Raw genomic sequence first — 18,842 nt, forward strand, 5'->3', positions numbered from 1 at the left:
AAGCGTATAAGCTAGGTAGGTATTCCCTACATTTTACATATGAAGAAGTAGATCATGGCAGTGGCTTAATGAATCTGCTGTTCAGATTTCTAGCAAAATAACACTTGAAATGTTTTATTTAACAGCACCTCCACTTTAGTATATTCTAATGGCCTCTTTCACCACCTTTTAGTACCCATTTGTAAAGTCTTTTTCCCAGGTTTTATTGTGTGTTGTTTGGTGGTGAGTAACAGTCTTCCTTGGGCTAGCTGAATAGCAATTGTCATTATTTTTAATCTATATTAAGGGAAGGAGAGGAAAGGAAAATTTAGTTTAACATGCTTAAAGTGCCAGAAATATTTTTAAAGTCTGGGTTTACTAAATTTTAAGATCGTGTGTGTAGTCTAAATGATTCCGTATTAGAAGTGAAAAATGTACCATACGTTCTAATTTTGTTTTTTAAACTTTTATTTTTTACCCTCCTTCATTGTGCTGTAGCTGTGTGATCTGAATGGAGTTGACTGCCCCAGAGCTAGATGATCAGAACCCAGGGGGAGTAGGACCTTCCCCTCGCTCCTGGAGGGCTCTGTGGGGGAGGTGGAAGCAGGCCTCATGTCACTTGTCACGTGTAGTGGTAGCTGAGATACGGGGCAGGGACCATCAGGGTGCACTCAGGGAGTCGGTCTGAGGAGGCTGGTCTGGGCGGAAGGCAGGCGGGAGGAATGGCAGAGGGAAGAGAAAGTGCCCAGCACGGAGGCGGGCCCCTTCTGTCCCCTGTCACCGCGGACCGCCACGACCTCAGCCCGGCATGGATGTCAGCAGCAGCTCTCCGTAGGCCTCTCCCTCTGTCCTGGCCCGCTCCAGTCCCCTTTTTCCTTAATTTCCTGTCTCAGTTTCCTAGTTTCTTTCTTCTTTCTAAATGAGTCGCTCTCCTTTATTTTTTAGGTGATTTACACATACTTATGTTAAAATCTTCAGGTTGCCTTATTAATTTTTCTTAAGTGTGAACTCTGATTCGTTGGATTGTGGCCTGTCTGTCGTACTAGTGGTTTGTGTGTGCAGTTTGGTTTGCGGGTGTGGACAGCGCTGCTCTGTCCCTCGCGCTCCTTCCTCCTCCTGTGGGGGTGCTGCCGGTGCTGCTGGTTCGTGAGATTTCCCTGGTTTTCTCCACTGTGGGAGTTAAATTTCTGCCCCTAGTGCTTTCTGCAAATGCCCCCTTTCTCCTGACTGTGGGTCTCCTCCTCTGTTTCTGACTTTTGGATAAATTTTACCTTGATTTCTGTAGTGGCCTATAGTGCACCTTATGGTATTTTGCTGTCACTTATATGTTTTTAGAGCAGAGCGGGAGGGGCTCCTGTGTGTGCTCACATGGCGTGTAAACTGGTCCCCATCTCCCGCTGCCTGGCTGGAGGCCGCAGGGAGCTCTGGGAAAGCCCCAAGGCAGGGGTGAGAGGCAGGGCGTACTGTAGGTGGGACTGTCTGTGTCTCCGGGTGCCGTCCACACAGTGTGCAAGCAGCTGTAGCTGGGGTCTGCGGGAGCCTAGGGCACATGGCCAGGGCCCGAAAGTGTCTGCTATCTGTACGCTCTCTTGTTTCATCTTCATTGCTGTCCTGTGAAGGAGACTTACCTTACTTCCAAAGCATCTCCAAGTTAGAATCCGAAGCCATTTTTGTGTGATTTCAAAGCCACTATTTCTGTTCTGAGTAGTTTGCAGTATCCCTTCATTTAGTACCTATATACTGAGCACTGACTGTGCACAGTGATGGGCCAGGTCACTCATGGGTCCATCAGGTTGACCAGTCCACCCAAGCCATACTCACCCCTGGATGTAGGAATGGGGCCAGTGGGTGGGTGGACCTTGTAATTGTCAAGAATACTTGATGACCCTGTTTGCTCCTTTCTAGGCCCAGCCTGCATCCTTACAGCATGTGGCCCCCTCACTTGCTGTGTACTTGTGTCAAATCGATTCTCCTCTTCTTATCCATGAGTTAGACATGGCAGTACCCACCATGTGTGGTTGTCATGAGGTGACATGGGATAAAATCCTCGGTGGTAGATCCTGGCATATGGCAGGTGGTCCGTGTGCTTAGTTTAAACAGACTTTGGGCCAGTCAGTGGAGAAAACGTGGGAAACCGGGTAGGGCATGAGGCTATAGCAGAAAACCTAGTTCTTCCACTTCCTTCCCTTTTGGAAAAACAGGCCAGACCTTCTGAAAGTGCTACGTGAACTACTTCTGGAACGAATGTGCTTGGCAGAGCCGGGAGTGTCTGCAGAACACCTTGGTGGTAAAACTGAGAAGTCCCTTAAGCAAATGGCTATTCAGCTAAGAGGTGAACTCGGACATTTCACCCAAGTCAACTCATTGCCCAAGTCCCATGATGAATGGAAGTCGCCTCGGACAGCCCAGCTAGGAAGGATGGGTGAAGTGTCCAAGCAGGAGCTGAGAGATGCCTCCGTGCAGACTGTGGCCGCGGAGGGTGACCCGCTCAAATTCCAACATGAGGGCAAGAGAGAGGCTTGGGAAGGGAAGCCACCAGATGCCGTGTTTCACACTGAGGGTCAGCCGGAGAACTTGCGCATGGCACCAGGGAGGCAGGCCACTGCCCTTTCCTTCCCCAACGGGACTGATAAAGTAAGCTTTTTTATTATTTATTTGTTTTCTTATTTTATACCAATGAAAGGCTTAAAAACTCAACTCTGCTCTCATTGCTTTTTTTGATGTATGTAAAATCTGGTGTCTCCCCCTGCCTGCACTTAGTCTGGCCTCTACCTAGAGGTATGTGTCTGTCTTAACCTTCCCCCTAGCCCAGTCTTATTTGTCTATACGTCATGATATTTATGCAATTTCCTTATAGAGTCATGTTTATACATCTGTGTGTAGCTTTTTCTTTCATGCTGTGTATCAGGAACATCTTGCCTTGTAACGGCTCTGTAAGATTCCGTTGTGGGAAATGTGCCAAAATTTGTATGATTTTCACCTACTGGTGGATATTTACGTTTGCAGATTGCAGTGAAATTGTGATAACCTGACTTTAGGAGGAGGGCCAAGAACCTAGGTTTTATCTTGTGCAGACTCTGTGTGGTGGAGAGGTTCTGTTCTGTGGGCTTCATCTACATTCTCTTATCCTGCGACACCCGTCAGAGATGAGGAAGCCTGATTTTGAATGCCCACAGTTAGCCAGCAGTTACAGGGCTGCAGCCATACCCTTTGCCAGGCTAGCCCCAGCTCCTGCTGGCCCAGAGTGGTAGGGTCCAGTTTTGGTGGGGGAATGCATTTTGCTTCAGTCAAGGTGCTGTCTCTGTGCTTCTCCTCAAATACCATCAAATATGCCACATTATTAAAAGCCAGACTCTCTTGGCAGTATTTGATTGGACCTTTTACTAAAATCCTCATGGGCAGAGGGGTTGGAGTTGATGATCCCCAAAGCAGGGAAATGTCAGTGTTCTGATGGAGAAGTAGGTCATGTTTCTAATAGAGCTCCAGTGATGGCTGTTGGTGTTCTTGTTTCTGATGGGTGTTTTGTATCTGAGAAATCAGCTGTACACACTGCTTCATGGCATCAGAATGGAGAATTAAGTTTATTTTCTGACCACTAAATTACTGCTTTTGTGCATACCAAAGGGAGTTAGATATATCATTAGCAAAATTGCTTTTGATTGTTTTAAATTATGCACCAAAACTGTAATTTCTAGAAAAGGGTTTTCTAAAGATACTGGTAAAGACAAAAAAAAAAAAAAAAAGACACTGCCATTATATTAATGGTACTCCAGATGTAAATTTGTGCAGTTTGGCTGGAATAAAAATGGTCTCATCTGCCCCAGCTCTATTAGTTTGTACCTGTGTATTAGGAAGACTAGATGTTTTTTCCCCCAGTTTGTGTGGGAGATAGCCTCCTTTGTGCAGGAAAATTGCATAATCGAATGAACTCATTAATTTCCCCAAATATATTTAAAAAAAAATTTTTTTTAGTTTAGAATTATTCTTCTTGCTTGTGTCTTTAAAAGGAAGGGCACTGTGTTTAATTTTTTAGCATCTGCTCTTTGTGCCAGGATTGTGTTAGATATTCTGTATCTGTATCATCACATTTAATCTTCTCAAGCGTATAAGCTAGGTAGGTATTCCCTACATTTTACATATGAAGAAATATAGCCTCTGAAAGGCTCAGAAAATGGTCCAGAGTGAGTCAGCTGTTAAGAGGAGTAGTAGGAATATAGACCAAAGTCCAGTTTTAGAGGCAGACAGGGGTATACTTTTTTTTTTTTTTTTAAGTAAGCTCCACGCCCAATGTGGGGCTTGAGCCCATGACCTTGAGATCAAAACCTGAGCTGAGATCAAGATGTTGGTTGCCTAACTGACCGCACCACCCCGGTGCCCAAGACAGGGATTTTCAAAACCTACCTTTCTCAGGAAGGGAGGAGCCCTTGGTGAGGGGTACTGTCACAGATATACCTTGATAGCTTCAGGCCTGGCCGCTTACCTTTCTCGGTGGCTCAAGTGGGATCAGTGTGACCTGGAACTGGAGGCTGGCTCAGTGGTGACATGAGGAGATGTGTGGCAGGTGTCTGCTGGTGCCTTGTGCATGGTTGTGTAGGTGCATGTCAGGGTCGGTGTGTGTGCATTCCTGTCCCCCTTGCACCCCCAAGTGAGGCGTTCCATTATGGCATCTTCAATAAGGCGGTAGGTGGGACTGTGCGCAGTGCCCATAAGGTGGCATTTTGTGCGGTGGTATTTTAGAACCCGCATTAGGTTGACTGACGGCGGTCTTCCAGCCTGAAATTGGCTTCGGCGTTTGTGCACTTGCAGACATCTTTTCTGCTGCCATATGACGCACAGATTTGGATCCAAGAATAAAGATCGGTGGAGCCCGAAGACCAAGCAAATGACTGTTATTTTGCAGTCCTCTTTGATGAAGCATTCCTCCCTGCCCCCCCCCCCCCGCGCGCAACTGTCACTGGTTCCCTTCACCACCTCAAACTGTCCTTGGCCATGAACCTGCTCTCTGCCCTGGAATTTCGGGGTAGAGTGTCTCAACTTTCCTTAACTGAGCAACAGAGGCTGGAGTGCTGTTGTGAGGTCCGGCTGTCTAACCTTCTTGTATGACATTGGGCTGGTTGTTGGACGTCTCAGTTCTTTGTCTGAAAAATAGGCCTGGTAACTTCTATTATCCTGTGAGCTCTGGAAATGCAGAGCTTACTGGAGGATTGTGGGATAGCGTGCTTGAAAGCATTTTACACCCTAGAATGTGCAAGCAGGGCTCCTTCCTCCCTCTTCCTGCTTGAGAGACCTTGCTGATTTTGTCATTCTCAGGGTCCCAGGTATTTCCCGTTTTCTTTTCAGGTTCCTTCTCTTCCACTTAAGAAATTAAAAAGAATAATAGCCTCATTGAGGTATAATACACATATCATACAGTTTATCCATTTAAAGAATATAGTGCAGTGGTTTGTTTTGTTTTGTTTTTGGTATATCCATAGAGTTGTAGAACCAGTGCCATAATCAGTTTTAGAACACGCTTAATTATCCAAAAAGAAACCCTGACCCATTGGCAGTCATTTCCTATTTCCCCCATCTGTCCTAGCTGTAGGCAACCACTGATCTACTTTCTGTCTTTATATATTTGCCTATTCTGGATGTATATATATATAAATGCAATCATATAACGTGTGATCTTTGGTGACCGCTTCTGCTTAGTGTAGTAGGGTTTTCGAGGTGCATTCCTGCTGTAGTCTGTAGCAGCAGTTCATTTCTTTTTATTGTCAAAACGATAGTCCATTGTATGGATGTAGCACATTTTATTTATCCATTCATCAGTCGATGGACATTTGGGCTGTTTCTACTTTTTAGCTATTATGAATAACGTTGCTATGAACATTCATGCACAAGTCTTTGCATGGACATGTGTTTTCGCATCTCCTGGGTAAACACCGAGGAGTGGAATTGCAGAGCCATATGGGAACTCTATGTTTAACCTTTTGAAGAACCCCTGGGCTGTTTTATACAGTAGCTGCTCCTAGTTTACATTTTCACCAGAGGCACAAAGATTCCAGTTTCTCCACAGCCTTGCTGACACTTGTTATTATTTTGATCATAAGCTGTCCTAATGAGTTGGGAGTGGCAATATTTCATTGTGATTTGATTTACATTTCCCTGATGACTAATGACACTGAGCATCTTTTCATGTGTTTATTGGCCATATATAGGTCTCCTTTTGAGAAGTGTCTTTCACACCCTTTGCCCATCTTTTAATTAAGTCAATATTTGTGTTTTTTATTGTTGAATTGTAATAGCCCTTTATATATTCTAGATTTGGTGCCTCTTCCCAACTTTTGAATATATTTAAAATTCTCCCCACTTGAAAGGCACCCCCATCTGGCCTCTTAAGTTATTGTTTGTATGTTCATTCCACAAATAGTTGTTGAGTACCTACTATGTTCTTGTGCTGGAAGCTGTGGATAGAGTATGACCAAGAAATGCAGAGTTCCTGAACCCTGGAGCTTATAGGCCAGTGTGGAAGGTAGACAGGGAACAAATAATTGCACAGGCATTTAATTAAGATGGTACTAATGTTCTCCCTAAAGAATTGTAGGGGGCAGTGAGTGTCCTTAACAGGGCGGCCTGATCTGGTCTTGTAAATCAAGGCCCATTCTCCCGAGGAAGACACATATGAGTGGAGTCCTGATTAATGTATTGGGGTTACGGAAGAGGTGGGGGTGAGCAAGAAAGCGTGTTGTAGACAGAAGAGACAGTGTATGCCTAGGCCCTGGGGTGGAAGGAACACAGGCATTTGAGGAACCGATAGAAGGTGAGTGTGTGGGAATAGGGGAGGTGGCAGAGGGGCAGTGACTCGGGCTGCAGGTCATGTACAGCATGGCGGCTGTGGTAGGGATTTTGACCTTGGTCAAAGAGACGGGGAAGTGTTCCAGTAGTTGTAAACAGAGGTGAGGAATGTTAAGTTTGCCTTTTCTGCTGCAGTATGGAGAGTGGACTAGAAAGGGCAGGAAGGGATGGGGGAGGGCGCTTAGGAGGTGGCTGCCATGGCTAGATGAGTGCCAGCCACGGCTTGGGGTTGGATGGAGGCAGTGGGGGGTGGGGAGAGTCCAAAGAGCTCAGCTGGAATTAATGGAGCCTGGCGAGTGGCGAGAGTGGGTGATGAGTGTAAAGAGCAGTTCGATAGACTTGCAGGCTTGGGTTGTGCAGTGAGGGGATGGTGGTGTGATTCACCAAGACGGAGGGTGTTGAAGCGGCATAGCTTTGGGGTGGGGACTTGGGTGGTGGATGGAAGGAGCTGAGTGCTGGGCTGGCTTCAGAATACTGGAAGCCAGTGGAAATTAAGATGTTGAGGGTAGGCAGGTTGGAGCTCTGAGCCTGGGAGATGGCCACTGGCTTAGTGACTCGGTAGCCACGGAGAACTTCAGTCAGGGGTGGTTTTTGTGGACTAGCAGATTGGTTTAGACTAAGGAGCGGGTTGGAGGGGTGGGAATGAGGAAATAGATAGGGAGCAAGAAGATGTTATTTAGAAAGATTGTGTTGGAGAAAGGACTGCCATATATTGAGCATCTGGATATCCACAGAGACAGTGGGCCAGGGCCAAGAGGGTGCCGAGGAGGAAAAGCTTGGCACTTGCCAGTCAGAGGAGGGACCTGCCAAGACACAAATTCTGTAGACTGGGAGATAAACATAGATGCCATTCTAGGAACCAGAAGTCTGGACAGCCGGTTTGAATCCCCTGTTTTACAAGATTGGCATGAGAATGTTGCCTCTGTGACCAGAGAAAGTGCATTCATTGTCCTGTGCGTGTGTCTCTTCAGGAAGCTAAGAAGTCCCGCTTGCCCGTCCTGATAAAGCCGTCCCGGTCATTAGGAAATGTGTATCGGCTCCCTGTCACCCAGGAGATGGTGGCCCAGCTGCAGGGCCAAATCTTGGAGCTGCAGGGGGAGCTGAAGGAGTTTAAAATCCGCAATAAGCAACTTCACCAAAAGTTAATTCTGGCTGAAGCAATGATGGAGGGGAGGCCAGCGCCAGACAAAACGGTACAGAAAGGTAAGCACTGAGAAAAATGTATTCTCTGTGAGCTAGATGAACGACCTGATAGAGCTGCTTGAAATGTCAACCTTGTTGTTTAGAACTGCAGTAAGTTTGAGTATAAATTTTATGAATTACAGTGATTAATCTTGACTCTTGACAAATACACAATCAAAGGAACACAATAAGGAAAATGAATCTATTGTTTTTATTTTATCCTGGAGTGTGGATAAAGGGAACTTGTAAGTGCTCGCAGGTCTTGTGAGGTCACCGCTCCCTTCACTTGGTATGGTCTGCAGCTACCCCGGCTGTGGGATGACTTGAATCTGGGTGGGTTTTTTTGGCTTTGTCTGTGGAAGCCTCAGGCGTATGGTATCATGTATATAAGTGAGAACCCTCTTGGTGGGGTTTTCTAGAATGTCCAGGCTATATTACTTTGGCTTCCTCAGGGCTAATTCCAAACCCTATCACAGAGCAGTGTAGGTGAGTACACAGGTAGTGTTGGACCTCGTTTTCAGAGGGTTCATGAGTCCACAGAAGTACACATGTTGACTTCTGATTTTGAACTTCTGCTGTAAGCACGTGGCAGCAACAGATAATACCAAGAACAACAGCAGCAATCCTTTATTTATCTATTCAAAAAGTATTGATGAAACCCTGCTGTGTGCTAGGCCCTGGGGACGTAGTGAATAAAACAGATGATCTAAGTCTGTGTCTAGCTTCCTGTTGTGGGGAGAAAGATAGTACGCCAATGAGCAGGGATAGCGTGCGAGAGACAGCAGGTGCTGGGGAGGAAGGGAAAGCAGGGCTGAGGGCATGGGCAATGTGGAGCGGGGTAGAGTGTGCTGCCATCTGCGGGATCCTAGAGCCTCCCTGGGGAGGTGACATCTGAACACAAACCTCGAGGAGAGGAGGGGAACGGTCAGCTTGGAAAGTGCGTTTTTGGCAGCAGGAACAAGGGCAAAGGCCCTGATGTTGCTTTGAATTTGGGATGTTGGATGACTAGGAAGGAGGCCGATTATGTGGCCGGAGTGGAGTGGGGAAGAGGAGGCTGGAAGGAGGTCAGGCAGGTGGCACATCCCGCAGAGGCCGTTCTCAGGCTTTGTCTTTCACTCAGGTAAGACCGGAAATGGAGGGTTTGGAGCAGCGGAGTGATGTGATCTGACTTCAGCTTGAAAGCAGGGATGGGCAAGCTACGGCCCGTGGGCCAAGCTCGATGGCCGTTTTTAGGTTTTCTTGGAGCACCGTGCCACTCACTGATTTGCACGTTGCCTGGGATGCTTTGGCACGGGGATTGTGGAGTTGAGTAGGTGTGATAGAGGCCCTGTGGCTCAAACCCGAAACGTTCTGTGTTTGGCTCTTGCAGAGATGTAGGCCGACCTGTGCTTGAAAAGATCATTGGTAACACGAACCATCGGGGTGATGGAGCTGTCCTGCCCTGAGGTGGGAGAGGCAGAGACCAGCAGCCGGTGTCTGGGTTGGGACTCCTTGAGACGCCTGTTGACCAGCCCCATGGCGGTGCCAGGTCGGCAGCGGGAGATACAGGGCCGTCAGTTTAGCAAATGTCAACATATTGCTGGTATTTGAAGCTCTGAGACTTGGCGACACAGGGAACAGACCCAGGCACCGAGACTGGCACTCTCCAGTGAGTAGGGGTTGGAAGGAAAAGGAGCAGCCAGGGAGGCAGGGACGGAGCCACGAGAGGATGATATCAGAAGCTGAGTAAAGAGCAGGTTCGCTGTATCCAATATTGTGAGTCAGTAAGGCAAGGCCTGAGGATCGGCCTTGGGGTTTAGTAACGGGGAGTCATCACGGGTGACCTGGAGGGAGCTGTCACCCTGGTGCGGCTGAGGCCCGCCTGGCACAGGTTCCAGAGAGCCGGTGCGGGAGAGGAACTGAGATGCCAAGAATAGACAGCTCTGAGGAATTTTACCGTAAAGCGGGGCGGAGACACAGGGCAGTTAGCCATGCTGTCGGCAAGGCTCAGGGGACTCGGAATTGGGACCTCGGGTGACTGCAGCAAGGCGGGTAGTCGCTGGAGGTCTGGCAGCATGAGCCGCAGAGCTGGAGTATTTAGGGAAGAGAGCATGACCTGGAGGTGTCAGCGGAGGGCGAAGGCACGTACACTCTTCTAGGTCTGGGATCACAGGGGATGTGAGAAAGATGGCCAGGGGCTGGACTCCACTCCAGGGGGACAGCCGCAGGAGAAGCAGTGCCGAGGGACAGCCCGGGGCCTTAGAATGAGGGGGCAAGGTGCATGTTCAGGGAGGACACTGAGCTTATTTGGGATTTTATTTTTTTTAAGATTTTATTTATTTATTTGTCAGAGATAGAGGGAGAGAACACAAGCGGGGGGATTGGCAGGCAGAGGGAGAAGCAGGCTCCTCGCTGAGCAAGGATCATGACCTGAGCTGAAGACAGATGCTTAACCGACTGAGCCACCCAAGCGTCCCCTTATTTGGGATTTTGCCATGGAAGAGTTGGCAGTCTGGGGTGGGAGACTGTATCCGATGTGGAGATTTTCCAGGTGGCTCAGGGCTGGGAGGCGACTGGGAGTCTTGCTCTTCCTGTGTCATTAATAAGATGAGCTCCTGTTATTTTTTCAGCCTCGCTGCTCACTTTAAGTACACGATCTAATGGAATCTTCTTAACAGTCCTTGAGGCAGGAACAGCAATCATCCCTGTCTGAGCAGGAGGAAGCACTTTCAGAGATAAAGTGACTTGGCTACGGTCACACTGTCACTAACTCCCGGAGCTAGATTCGAACCGGCCTGCCTGACTTCCCGGCCCGTGCCCTTTACTCGCCTCATAAAGCCTAGCATCTTGACACCCTCCATGTGGATTTTCTGATGACCTGTAGCCCATGGTATTTTCCACTGATCTTTAGGTTCTTCGGTTCACCATAGTGGAGGTTTCAAGATGAGTGGCCCTTTGGCAGTATTGCCCTTCCTTCCCTCCTTCCTTTCCCACCTTCTCTCCATCCATCCATCCTTCCATCCATCCATGCAGACATCTGTTCAGGTGTCCAGTGAGTACCCCCCGAGCCCCTGCTGGGTTCCCAGCCTCGTGCAGTGGGTGTAGGAGACAGAGACGGAGACGGAGAGGACTGAGATAGTCTGCCTTCTGAGAACTCCCTGTCTAGTGGGGATGGGCAGGTAATGAAACAAACCAGTGCAGGGCGGAGTGAGGGACACCGCAGGAGGAAAGGTCTTACGGCAAGGGTGCCTCAGCCCAGCAGAGGCCCTGGCACTTTGCCCAGGGCTTGCTGTATGCGCTTACCACTGGTTTTTTTTTTTAAAGATTTTATTTATTCATTTGAGACACAGAGATACAGAGAGAGAGAGAGAGAGAGAGAGAGAAAGCATGAGGAGGGAGAGAGGCAGAGGGAGAGGGAGAAGCAGGGAGAAGCAGGCTACCTGCTGAGCCAGGAGCCCGATGCGGGGCTCGATCCCAGGACCCTGGGATCATGACCTGAGCCGAAGGCAGACGCTTAACCATCTGGGCCACCCAGGCGCCCATGCACTGACCACTGTTTTTATTTCTTGCTGAGACACCAGGGTGCCTCGACCAGTTGCTACTCCTGCAATTGCCCAGTAGTCCTTGAGGCCTCTCTCCTCTCCAGAAAAGTGGGCATGAGTCTATAGAATTCATTTTCTCACTCATAGTTTTTTGAGAGCCTGGTATTAAACCATTTCAGACAAGCGGCAGTATATTTATGCTTTTTATGTCCTGTTATGGCAGCTCGATAGATTAATTTTATCTTATAAATTGCATTTTGCCTCCCTAGTGTTTTTATTTTCCCTGTTGTATCTTTGTGTTCTTCTCAGTTGCTTGGCTAAGTTTCAAGTCTATGGTTTTATTTATTTTTCTTTCTCTTCGTGAATGCCTATAGCCCAGCCCCTTGTGGGAGCAGCCTACCAGGACAGCCCGGGAGAGCAAAAGGGAATTAAAACCATGCCCTGTGTCTGGAGAGACAAGGAAGGAGACAGTGACCAGCACACCAGCTATGAGACCGGTCAGAATTCAACCCCTGTGTGTATTGAACAACTTCTGTGTGCCAGGCACTCCTTGGGGTGTGTCATAGAAAAATTGTTACTAAGCCCCGCAGTGGGTATCTTAGGACATCATCATTATTCCCACTTAACACACGAGGAAGCTGAGCTTTTAAAAAAGAATTGATCCAGGGTCATCCAGCTGGTAAGTGGGTCGACGAGCGGGGGTACACCAGACTGTGTGTCTGAGTTCACCGGTCCATTTGTCACGCTTTTCTCCCCAGCAGTGGGCCAGGCGCTGGCGGGCGCAGTACAAGTGCTCAGGGACCCCACGGCCCACCCTGCAGCCTGACGGTTCTCCATGTGGTGCTGGCTGCGTTGGGCGGGCACCCCTGGCCTCCCGCCAGCCAGGAGGGTGGTCGGAGGTGAGCCCGAGCTGCCTCTTGCCGTGCGGGCCGTGTCAGGTCGCTCAGTGGGAAAGGTACAGGGACATGAGTGAGGTCCCAGGCAAGTCGGAGCTATTTCTTCTTAAGCACAAAGGATAATACAAGAATATTCACGTTCCTGTGCAACCAGAAGGAACACATGCGCACCTTTTTTCTTTTTCCCTTAGATCCAACCCTCTCTGCCTTTGTTAAAAAAAAAGAGTCACCTTTAATCTGGACCTAATTCATTCTGTAAGAACTAATTGTCTTCAGGAATTCTGAATTTATCAGGGGGTGACTATGAGAACGCCAGTCTCTGCGGAAGCACTGAGTTCTGGTGTATGCTTCCGCAAGGCCTCTAGTCAGTGTGGGGGGTACGTGTTCACATGCTTCTGAATGTTGGGGGCTTTGAGGAGAAAGCCACTTGACCAGACAATATAGTACCCTTAGCTGAATTGTAGAAAGTTCCAGAACTGTAGTATTTCCTCTAATGCAAATAAATGGTCCTGGGGATATCTTTGGATTTCTTGTTTATAGCTAGTTGATTGCTAAGGGCTTCATGTCTGACTGGCAGTTTCCCTCCCAAATCCCCAGCATTAGTGAACTTTCCTTTGTCTGAATGTGCTTCTAGAACTTTGCACATGCACATGCAACTCTGCCTGAATGATCCCCCTTTAATCGATGCCCTGCTTCTGTGTCACTTTCTAGGGAAGGTCTTCCTGAGTCCCTCAGTTATTTAGATACTCCCAGTAGCCCCCCAATGTTTTCATCTCGAACTGGCTTGCTCAGTGACTGCCCTCAGCAAAACTGTTACCATGTGTGACGCCTTCGCTGTTCTTTGCTCTTCAGTAGCTCCTTGATAGATCCTTGAGAAGGGAATGCAGGGGATTCCCCAGATGTTATTGGCCCTCACATTTAGGGCTGAGGAAGGTCTCTCCTTGCTCGTGCACTCCTATTATGGAAGACCGAAGTTGCAAGAGGGATAGATGCATCAGGAGGCAGCATTCAGGATGTTGGAGGCAGGCGGCCAGGCTTTGAGGCAGGGGCTCTGCTGCTTACTCGCCCTGACCCTCGGGCAAGTTCTTATCTCTCTAAACCTCAATTTCCTCTTCTGTAAAATGGGGAAACCAGTGACGTCTCATAGGGTTGTTGTGAAGGCTGTCCATTTAGTCTCCGCGTAGGTGAGGTGCTTGGTGCTCGGCCAGGCCCTGGCATAGTTGTGTGTCCTGAGGCCTTGCTAAACCTGCAGGTTCACCCTGTACACTACAGCTTGTAATCTTCCCTCTCCCACACCCTCCACTGCAGTGATTTTAAATGAAAGATCCACCTTTGGCCCTTCATCGAGGGCCACAGAGCTGCGAGGAGCAAATCAGGTTGCCGTGTCAATGCCGGGCTGTGAGACGTGCTGGATACCGGCTCCCCTGGAGCCTAGAAACCAGATCTTTACCGTGGCTGAATCACAAGCTGCTGTAGATTGGGGGCAGGTGTGTAAATGTTAGATTTGTTGTGTTGTGAGGAGCAGAGCTTAAACAGGAGGTTAAGTGTTGGTAGGAGAATGCACACCATTGTCACCCCCACCCCCATTCTGAGATGCGTGTATGTGTGTGTGTAGCTAAGCGTCAGAGCTGGCCATAGTCTGCATTGCAGAAGGACATTTGTGTGGGTCTTACTACACTTGTCTCTGCCTGATGATTACTTAATGAAAATCATGGCTGATCTTTATTCCCCTGAGTGAACGAACATTGTTTCTTGCCAGGAAATTCCATTATCATGAGATTATTATGGCACAGTTAGTTCCTTGACTTGGAAGGTGATTTACCAGAAAAGAAACCTATTGAGATCTCTCCCTCTGTCTCTGACTGTCTCTTACACTCATTCAACCAGCAGTTACTTAGAACCTTCTCTGCCCCAGGCCCTGTGCCAGACCCCGGAGATCGGAGATGAATGACATGTCTGTACCCCGAGAGACCGCTGACCCTAGTGACTATCACAGATTTTGTACAGTAGAAATGCTGTATTAGGAACGCTTCCTTTAGGTCATGTAGCAGCTGCTTTCTAAAATAAAAAGAGTTATTTTATGGTGTTTGCATCGTGAACAGAGAGAGAAGAATGGGCTTACAGCCACGAGGAACAGTTACAGAACCCAGAAATTGGAATATACAGTCTGACGAAGATTTTTGTGTGCTCTTCCCTCTGAGAGTTCTCCCAGGCCCTGTCGTCCAACCCATATGGTTGCTTGTGCGGTGTTTGCCCTGGCCCGTTGCCCCTGCTCGCGTGCCTCCTGCCTCCTGGGATAGGCGTCCTCTTCCGTCTTCCAGTGGTTCGAGGGAAGCGGAGAATATCAGTATTAGTTGGGCTCGTTCATTGCTGTGTGCCAGACTCTTTTCCAGACACTGTCCCCTTTGATCCTCAGAACACAGCCAACACAGTCCTTCGTGGTAAATGCTATTCTTTCCGCTTTGCCGATGGAGCCACTGAGGCTCAGAGAGGTTAGGTAACCTGCCTGAGGTCATGCAGCTGGTAAGTGGCAGAGCCAGAGTTTGAAACCAGATCTGGTTGGATTGTGAAGATGGGTTTTTCTGCTATATTCTGCTGCCTCCTAAGTATTTAGACACCCCTTATATTGAGCTGAGCTTTCCCTGGACAGCGGGCAGTGTGGGATGTGGTTGAGGACAGAAGCTCTGGACTCAGGCCTGAGCCGGAAGTCTCGCAGCAAGCAGCTTAGACATCTTTTGGGGGGAGACTGAGGCTCTGAGACATTCAATTTCTTGCCTGCAGCTGGTGTGTCGACAGCAAGTGGCAAAGCTGGGTGCGGTCCCCCTTCTCTTTGACTTCAGAGCTCTGCCTTCTCTCTGCAGCGCGGCTCCACCGCTCACACAAGCCGGGCCGCACGTGTGGCGGTCGGAACCAGCTGTCCGGAGATAGTCCCTGGCAGGGTTGTGCAGCAGGGAAACAGCTCACTGTGGGGACTCGCGGCACCTCTAAGCTGTTAGACGTGGAAACGAAGACTGTCCTCAGTCATATGGGTTTTAGAATTGTTGCTCTTTAATGTTACTTCACACACTCCCCAGTATTTGTCAGACCTCCTGACTTCCGGTCTGGGTGGTGTACCGTACCAGGCCCCGAGAACGCGAAGGTGAAAAACCAGTCCCTCCCATGAAGGAGTGAGAGAGGAATCCAAACAACTAATTGCTGTGTAAATAAATAAACAAGCCGGTGTTGTTCCTACATTTGCACCCAGCACATGGTGTGTGTGTGCGGGGTGATATGTGTAGAGTGCTGTGGAAGCACAGGGACAGTTTGGCCTAGTTTGAAGATGGGCTTTTGCAGAAGGAGAATTAGATCTGGGTGTCAAAGGATGAGTAGGAGTTCACTGAGTAGGCGTAGAGGACCAAATACATTCCAGGCAGAGGGAACAGCACATGCAAAAGCATAGAGACACAAAACAGCCTGGTGTGTGCAAGGAATTCTGGGAATCTCCAGAGGTGGTGTGAGGGCATGCCTTTGGGTAGGTTGCCTGGAACTAGATTGTGGAGGGTCCCAGACGCTGTAAGAGGGAGTTTGGCCTTAATCCTCAACATAGTGGGGATATTGATGAATTTTAGCTGGGCGTTGGTGGTTATCATGGTCAAATTCACTTTTTAGAATAGTTGCTCTGAGGAAGAGGGTGGATTGAGAAGTAAGAGGAAGGACTGGAGTCAGAGAGGCTTGTTAGGCTGTGCAGGGACAGTGGGTAGATTTCAGCAAAGGAGGTACTGACGTAAGTGTGTCTGATTCGCAGACTCTGAAATTTGCCAGCCCGATGACCTTGCCATCTTGCCAATGTGCAAAGGGAGTCCTTCTGAAGATTTTCCAAGCCCAACCTCAGTTGCTGCTTACTTGAGTTCTAAGAATCAGCTTTCCACCAAAGTCGGTGTGATTGGGACCCATCAGTCTGAGAACGTCAACACCTCAAGTGATACAGAAAACTTAAAACAGAAAATCTGTGACTTGGAAACTGAGCTCGAGGGCTACCGGAATTTCATATTTCAGCTTCAAAAGCACTCCCATTGCAGTGAGGCCATTATCACAGTTTTGTGTGGGACAGAAGGGGGCCAGGACGTCCTGAACAAACCCAAGGGTAGTAATGACGAAGAAGAAATGACGTTCTCAAGTTTGCACCAAGTACATTATGTGAAGCACATGAAGATCCTTCATCAGCTGGCTCCAGAGGTGACCGATGGCGGGTTGCTGGAGGGCCTCAGACAGCAGCTAGTGGAACAGGAGTATGAGCTGCAGAAGGAGCAGAATTTGAACATGGAGCTTTTCAGTGAAATCCATAACCTGCAGAATAAGTTCAGAGATCTCTCACCCTCCAGGTACATCCCACCGCTGCCTCCCCCACTCTTGAAGCCTGCAGTTCCCTCGTGTTGCCACTAGGCGGGAGCCCATGAGCTACAGGGGAATGCTGCTTGGCGATGGGGTGGCTTTTGTACTGGGGAAGGCTTGATGTTGGGTTTAGGGCAGCTGGGCCCTGTGGAGAGGTGAACATGAGGCCACAAAGAACAGTGGCTGTACACATTCTCATTTTGTGTCTTCTGAAATTGGCAGAGCGGATTTTGCCCTTGTCAGGCTGGGAACTCAGGGCAAAGGTATTATTCTGGTCACTTGGTGAGTTGTACATTTGCTGAATGGCAGTGTTTACTCCTGGACCCCGTTATTGGCTTTTACTGTGGGACTGAAACTAATGTCCTAGGCAGGGTGGGAAGAATATAAATATTTTCCATATCTTTACCCTTTCAGGCCATCTTAGAGGAAATAAACCTGCATAGAAAGAGAAGAATTCTTAGGTCATATTTTACGGGCATAGATATGTACAATTTTGCTTTAGGAGCTACGACAAAAAAGCGATCCTTTGTAAAGTTGACCTTCATTCGTCACTTATTTGAGACAAACCCATAGTTCTGAATTGTCAGGAGCCAGAGTGAATGTTTTCAAGCCTCCCCAAACACCAAGATGGGAGGAAGCTTGTATTTATTGAAAGGCAGTCGTGTCACACCCCCAGGTAGGCCCTTTCTTATTTATTCCTCAAAATCACCCGGAAAGGGGGTGTTCTTAAATGTGTTTCTGTGGATGAGGAATTGAGGCTCAAAGAGCCTGTGCCGTGACTGAGCAGACGGCCCAAGGATGCCGACGGTGCTGCCCCGAGCTGTGGGCAGTGTGCAGGCCTGCAGTGTCCCACCCTAGTCCTTGTGCTGTCCTCATTTCAGGGAAGGGGCAACATGTTGAACTGAAGGGTCGGCATCTTTGCCAAGCCATGTGGGGGCCAGGTGACTGTGGCCACGGTTAATAGGAGCCACGTTTTCCTTAATTTATGTTTTGCTCCGTGCCAACAAGCACTCGTGGGCTGACACAGGAAGAGACAGATCTGGTGTCAGGAGGTAGGATTGTACAACAGAGCATGGGCTTTGAGGGCAGACTGTGTTTGAGTCCAAAACCTTCCCCATTTAACTTTGCGATCTCTGAGTCGGGTTCCTCTGTAAACGAGGAGGTGCATACATTTGTCCAGAGATTGCGAGGAGCAGTTAACTTGTACAGAAAAAAAAAAAAACACCTAATGCAGTGACTGACAGGTCATAGACCCTCCATAAATGGTTGTTAGGATTATGATTACTCCCTGACCTTTCAGTCGAGAGGAGAGAGTCCTGTTTTTTTGTGTTCCTGTGTTACAGTTTCTTTTTTGTTCTTCATGAGAATTTGTGGTAGGTCCCCCGGCCCTTGGAGCACTTGTTTCTATAATTCAGAATAATATTTTTGAAGGGCGTATGGAAACCAATTGTCCTCCTGAGTTCTTGCCAGTCTGTACTGTAATTGGGGGCTTTATAAGGTGAACAATATTGCAGAAGAACCTTTGTTCCAGCATTTGTTGGCTGTTTTGAAATCGAAGGAGTGACCTTGCAGACTTCCCATTTTTCTAGAAGTATGTATACTTGTACAGCAGCAGGCTTTTCAAAATTGTGCTCTGTCATTTTTCCAATTAGTGTTAAGGTCACAAAAATTCAATTCTAAAATGGTACAAGCATTTTCTCTCCCCCCCCCACCTTTTATCAGATACGATTCATTAGTTCAGTCCCAGGCCAGGGAGCTCTCCCTTCAAAGACAGCAGATTAAGGATAGCCACGGCATCTGCGTCGTTTACCGGCAACATATGAACGCCATGATTAAGGCATTCGAGCAGTTGCTGCAGGCCAGCGACATGGATCACTACGTGGCCAAGGGTTTCCAGGAGCAGCTGAATCAATGTGCCGGGCTGCTCGAGAAATTGGAGAAGCTGTTTCTCAACGGTAAGTGGGGCAAGGGATCGCGAGTCTTAAGACACATCGTTTATTGGTCCAAGACTTCTTTTGGAGGGGCCCGGGAGGAACCGACTCCTCAGCGGTACTTA

General features: G+C 48.4%; 1 protein-coding gene across 5 annotated transcripts in view; it reads left to right on the plus strand.

Moving 5' to 3' along the window:
* The window catches only part of CDK5RAP2 (CDK5 regulatory subunit associated protein 2), a 175,551-nt gene that overhangs the window by 112,213 nt on the left and 44,496 nt on the right, over positions 1–18,842 (plus strand). For all 5 annotated transcript variants that reach the window (XM_073905824.1, XM_073905826.1, XM_073905827.1 and 2 more), the window contains 5 exons: positions 2,181–2,613; positions 7,788–8,019; positions 11,894–12,016; positions 16,200–16,776; positions 18,509–18,741. In XM_073905824.1, coding sequence (XP_073761925.1) covers positions 2,181–2,613; positions 7,788–8,019; positions 11,894–12,016; positions 16,200–16,776; positions 18,509–18,741 — 1,598 coding nt within the window. The remainder of the gene's footprint in view (positions 1–2,180; positions 2,614–7,787; positions 8,020–11,893; positions 12,017–16,199; positions 16,777–18,508; positions 18,742–18,842) is intronic.

This window comes from Callorhinus ursinus, unplaced genomic scaffold, assembly GCF_003265705.2.
Source record: "Callorhinus ursinus isolate GAN/ISIS: 27379988/994484 unplaced genomic scaffold, GSC_fseal_2.0 scaffold24, whole genome shotgun sequence".
NCBI classification, from domain to species: Eukaryota; Metazoa; Chordata; class Mammalia; order Carnivora; family Otariidae; genus Callorhinus; species Callorhinus ursinus.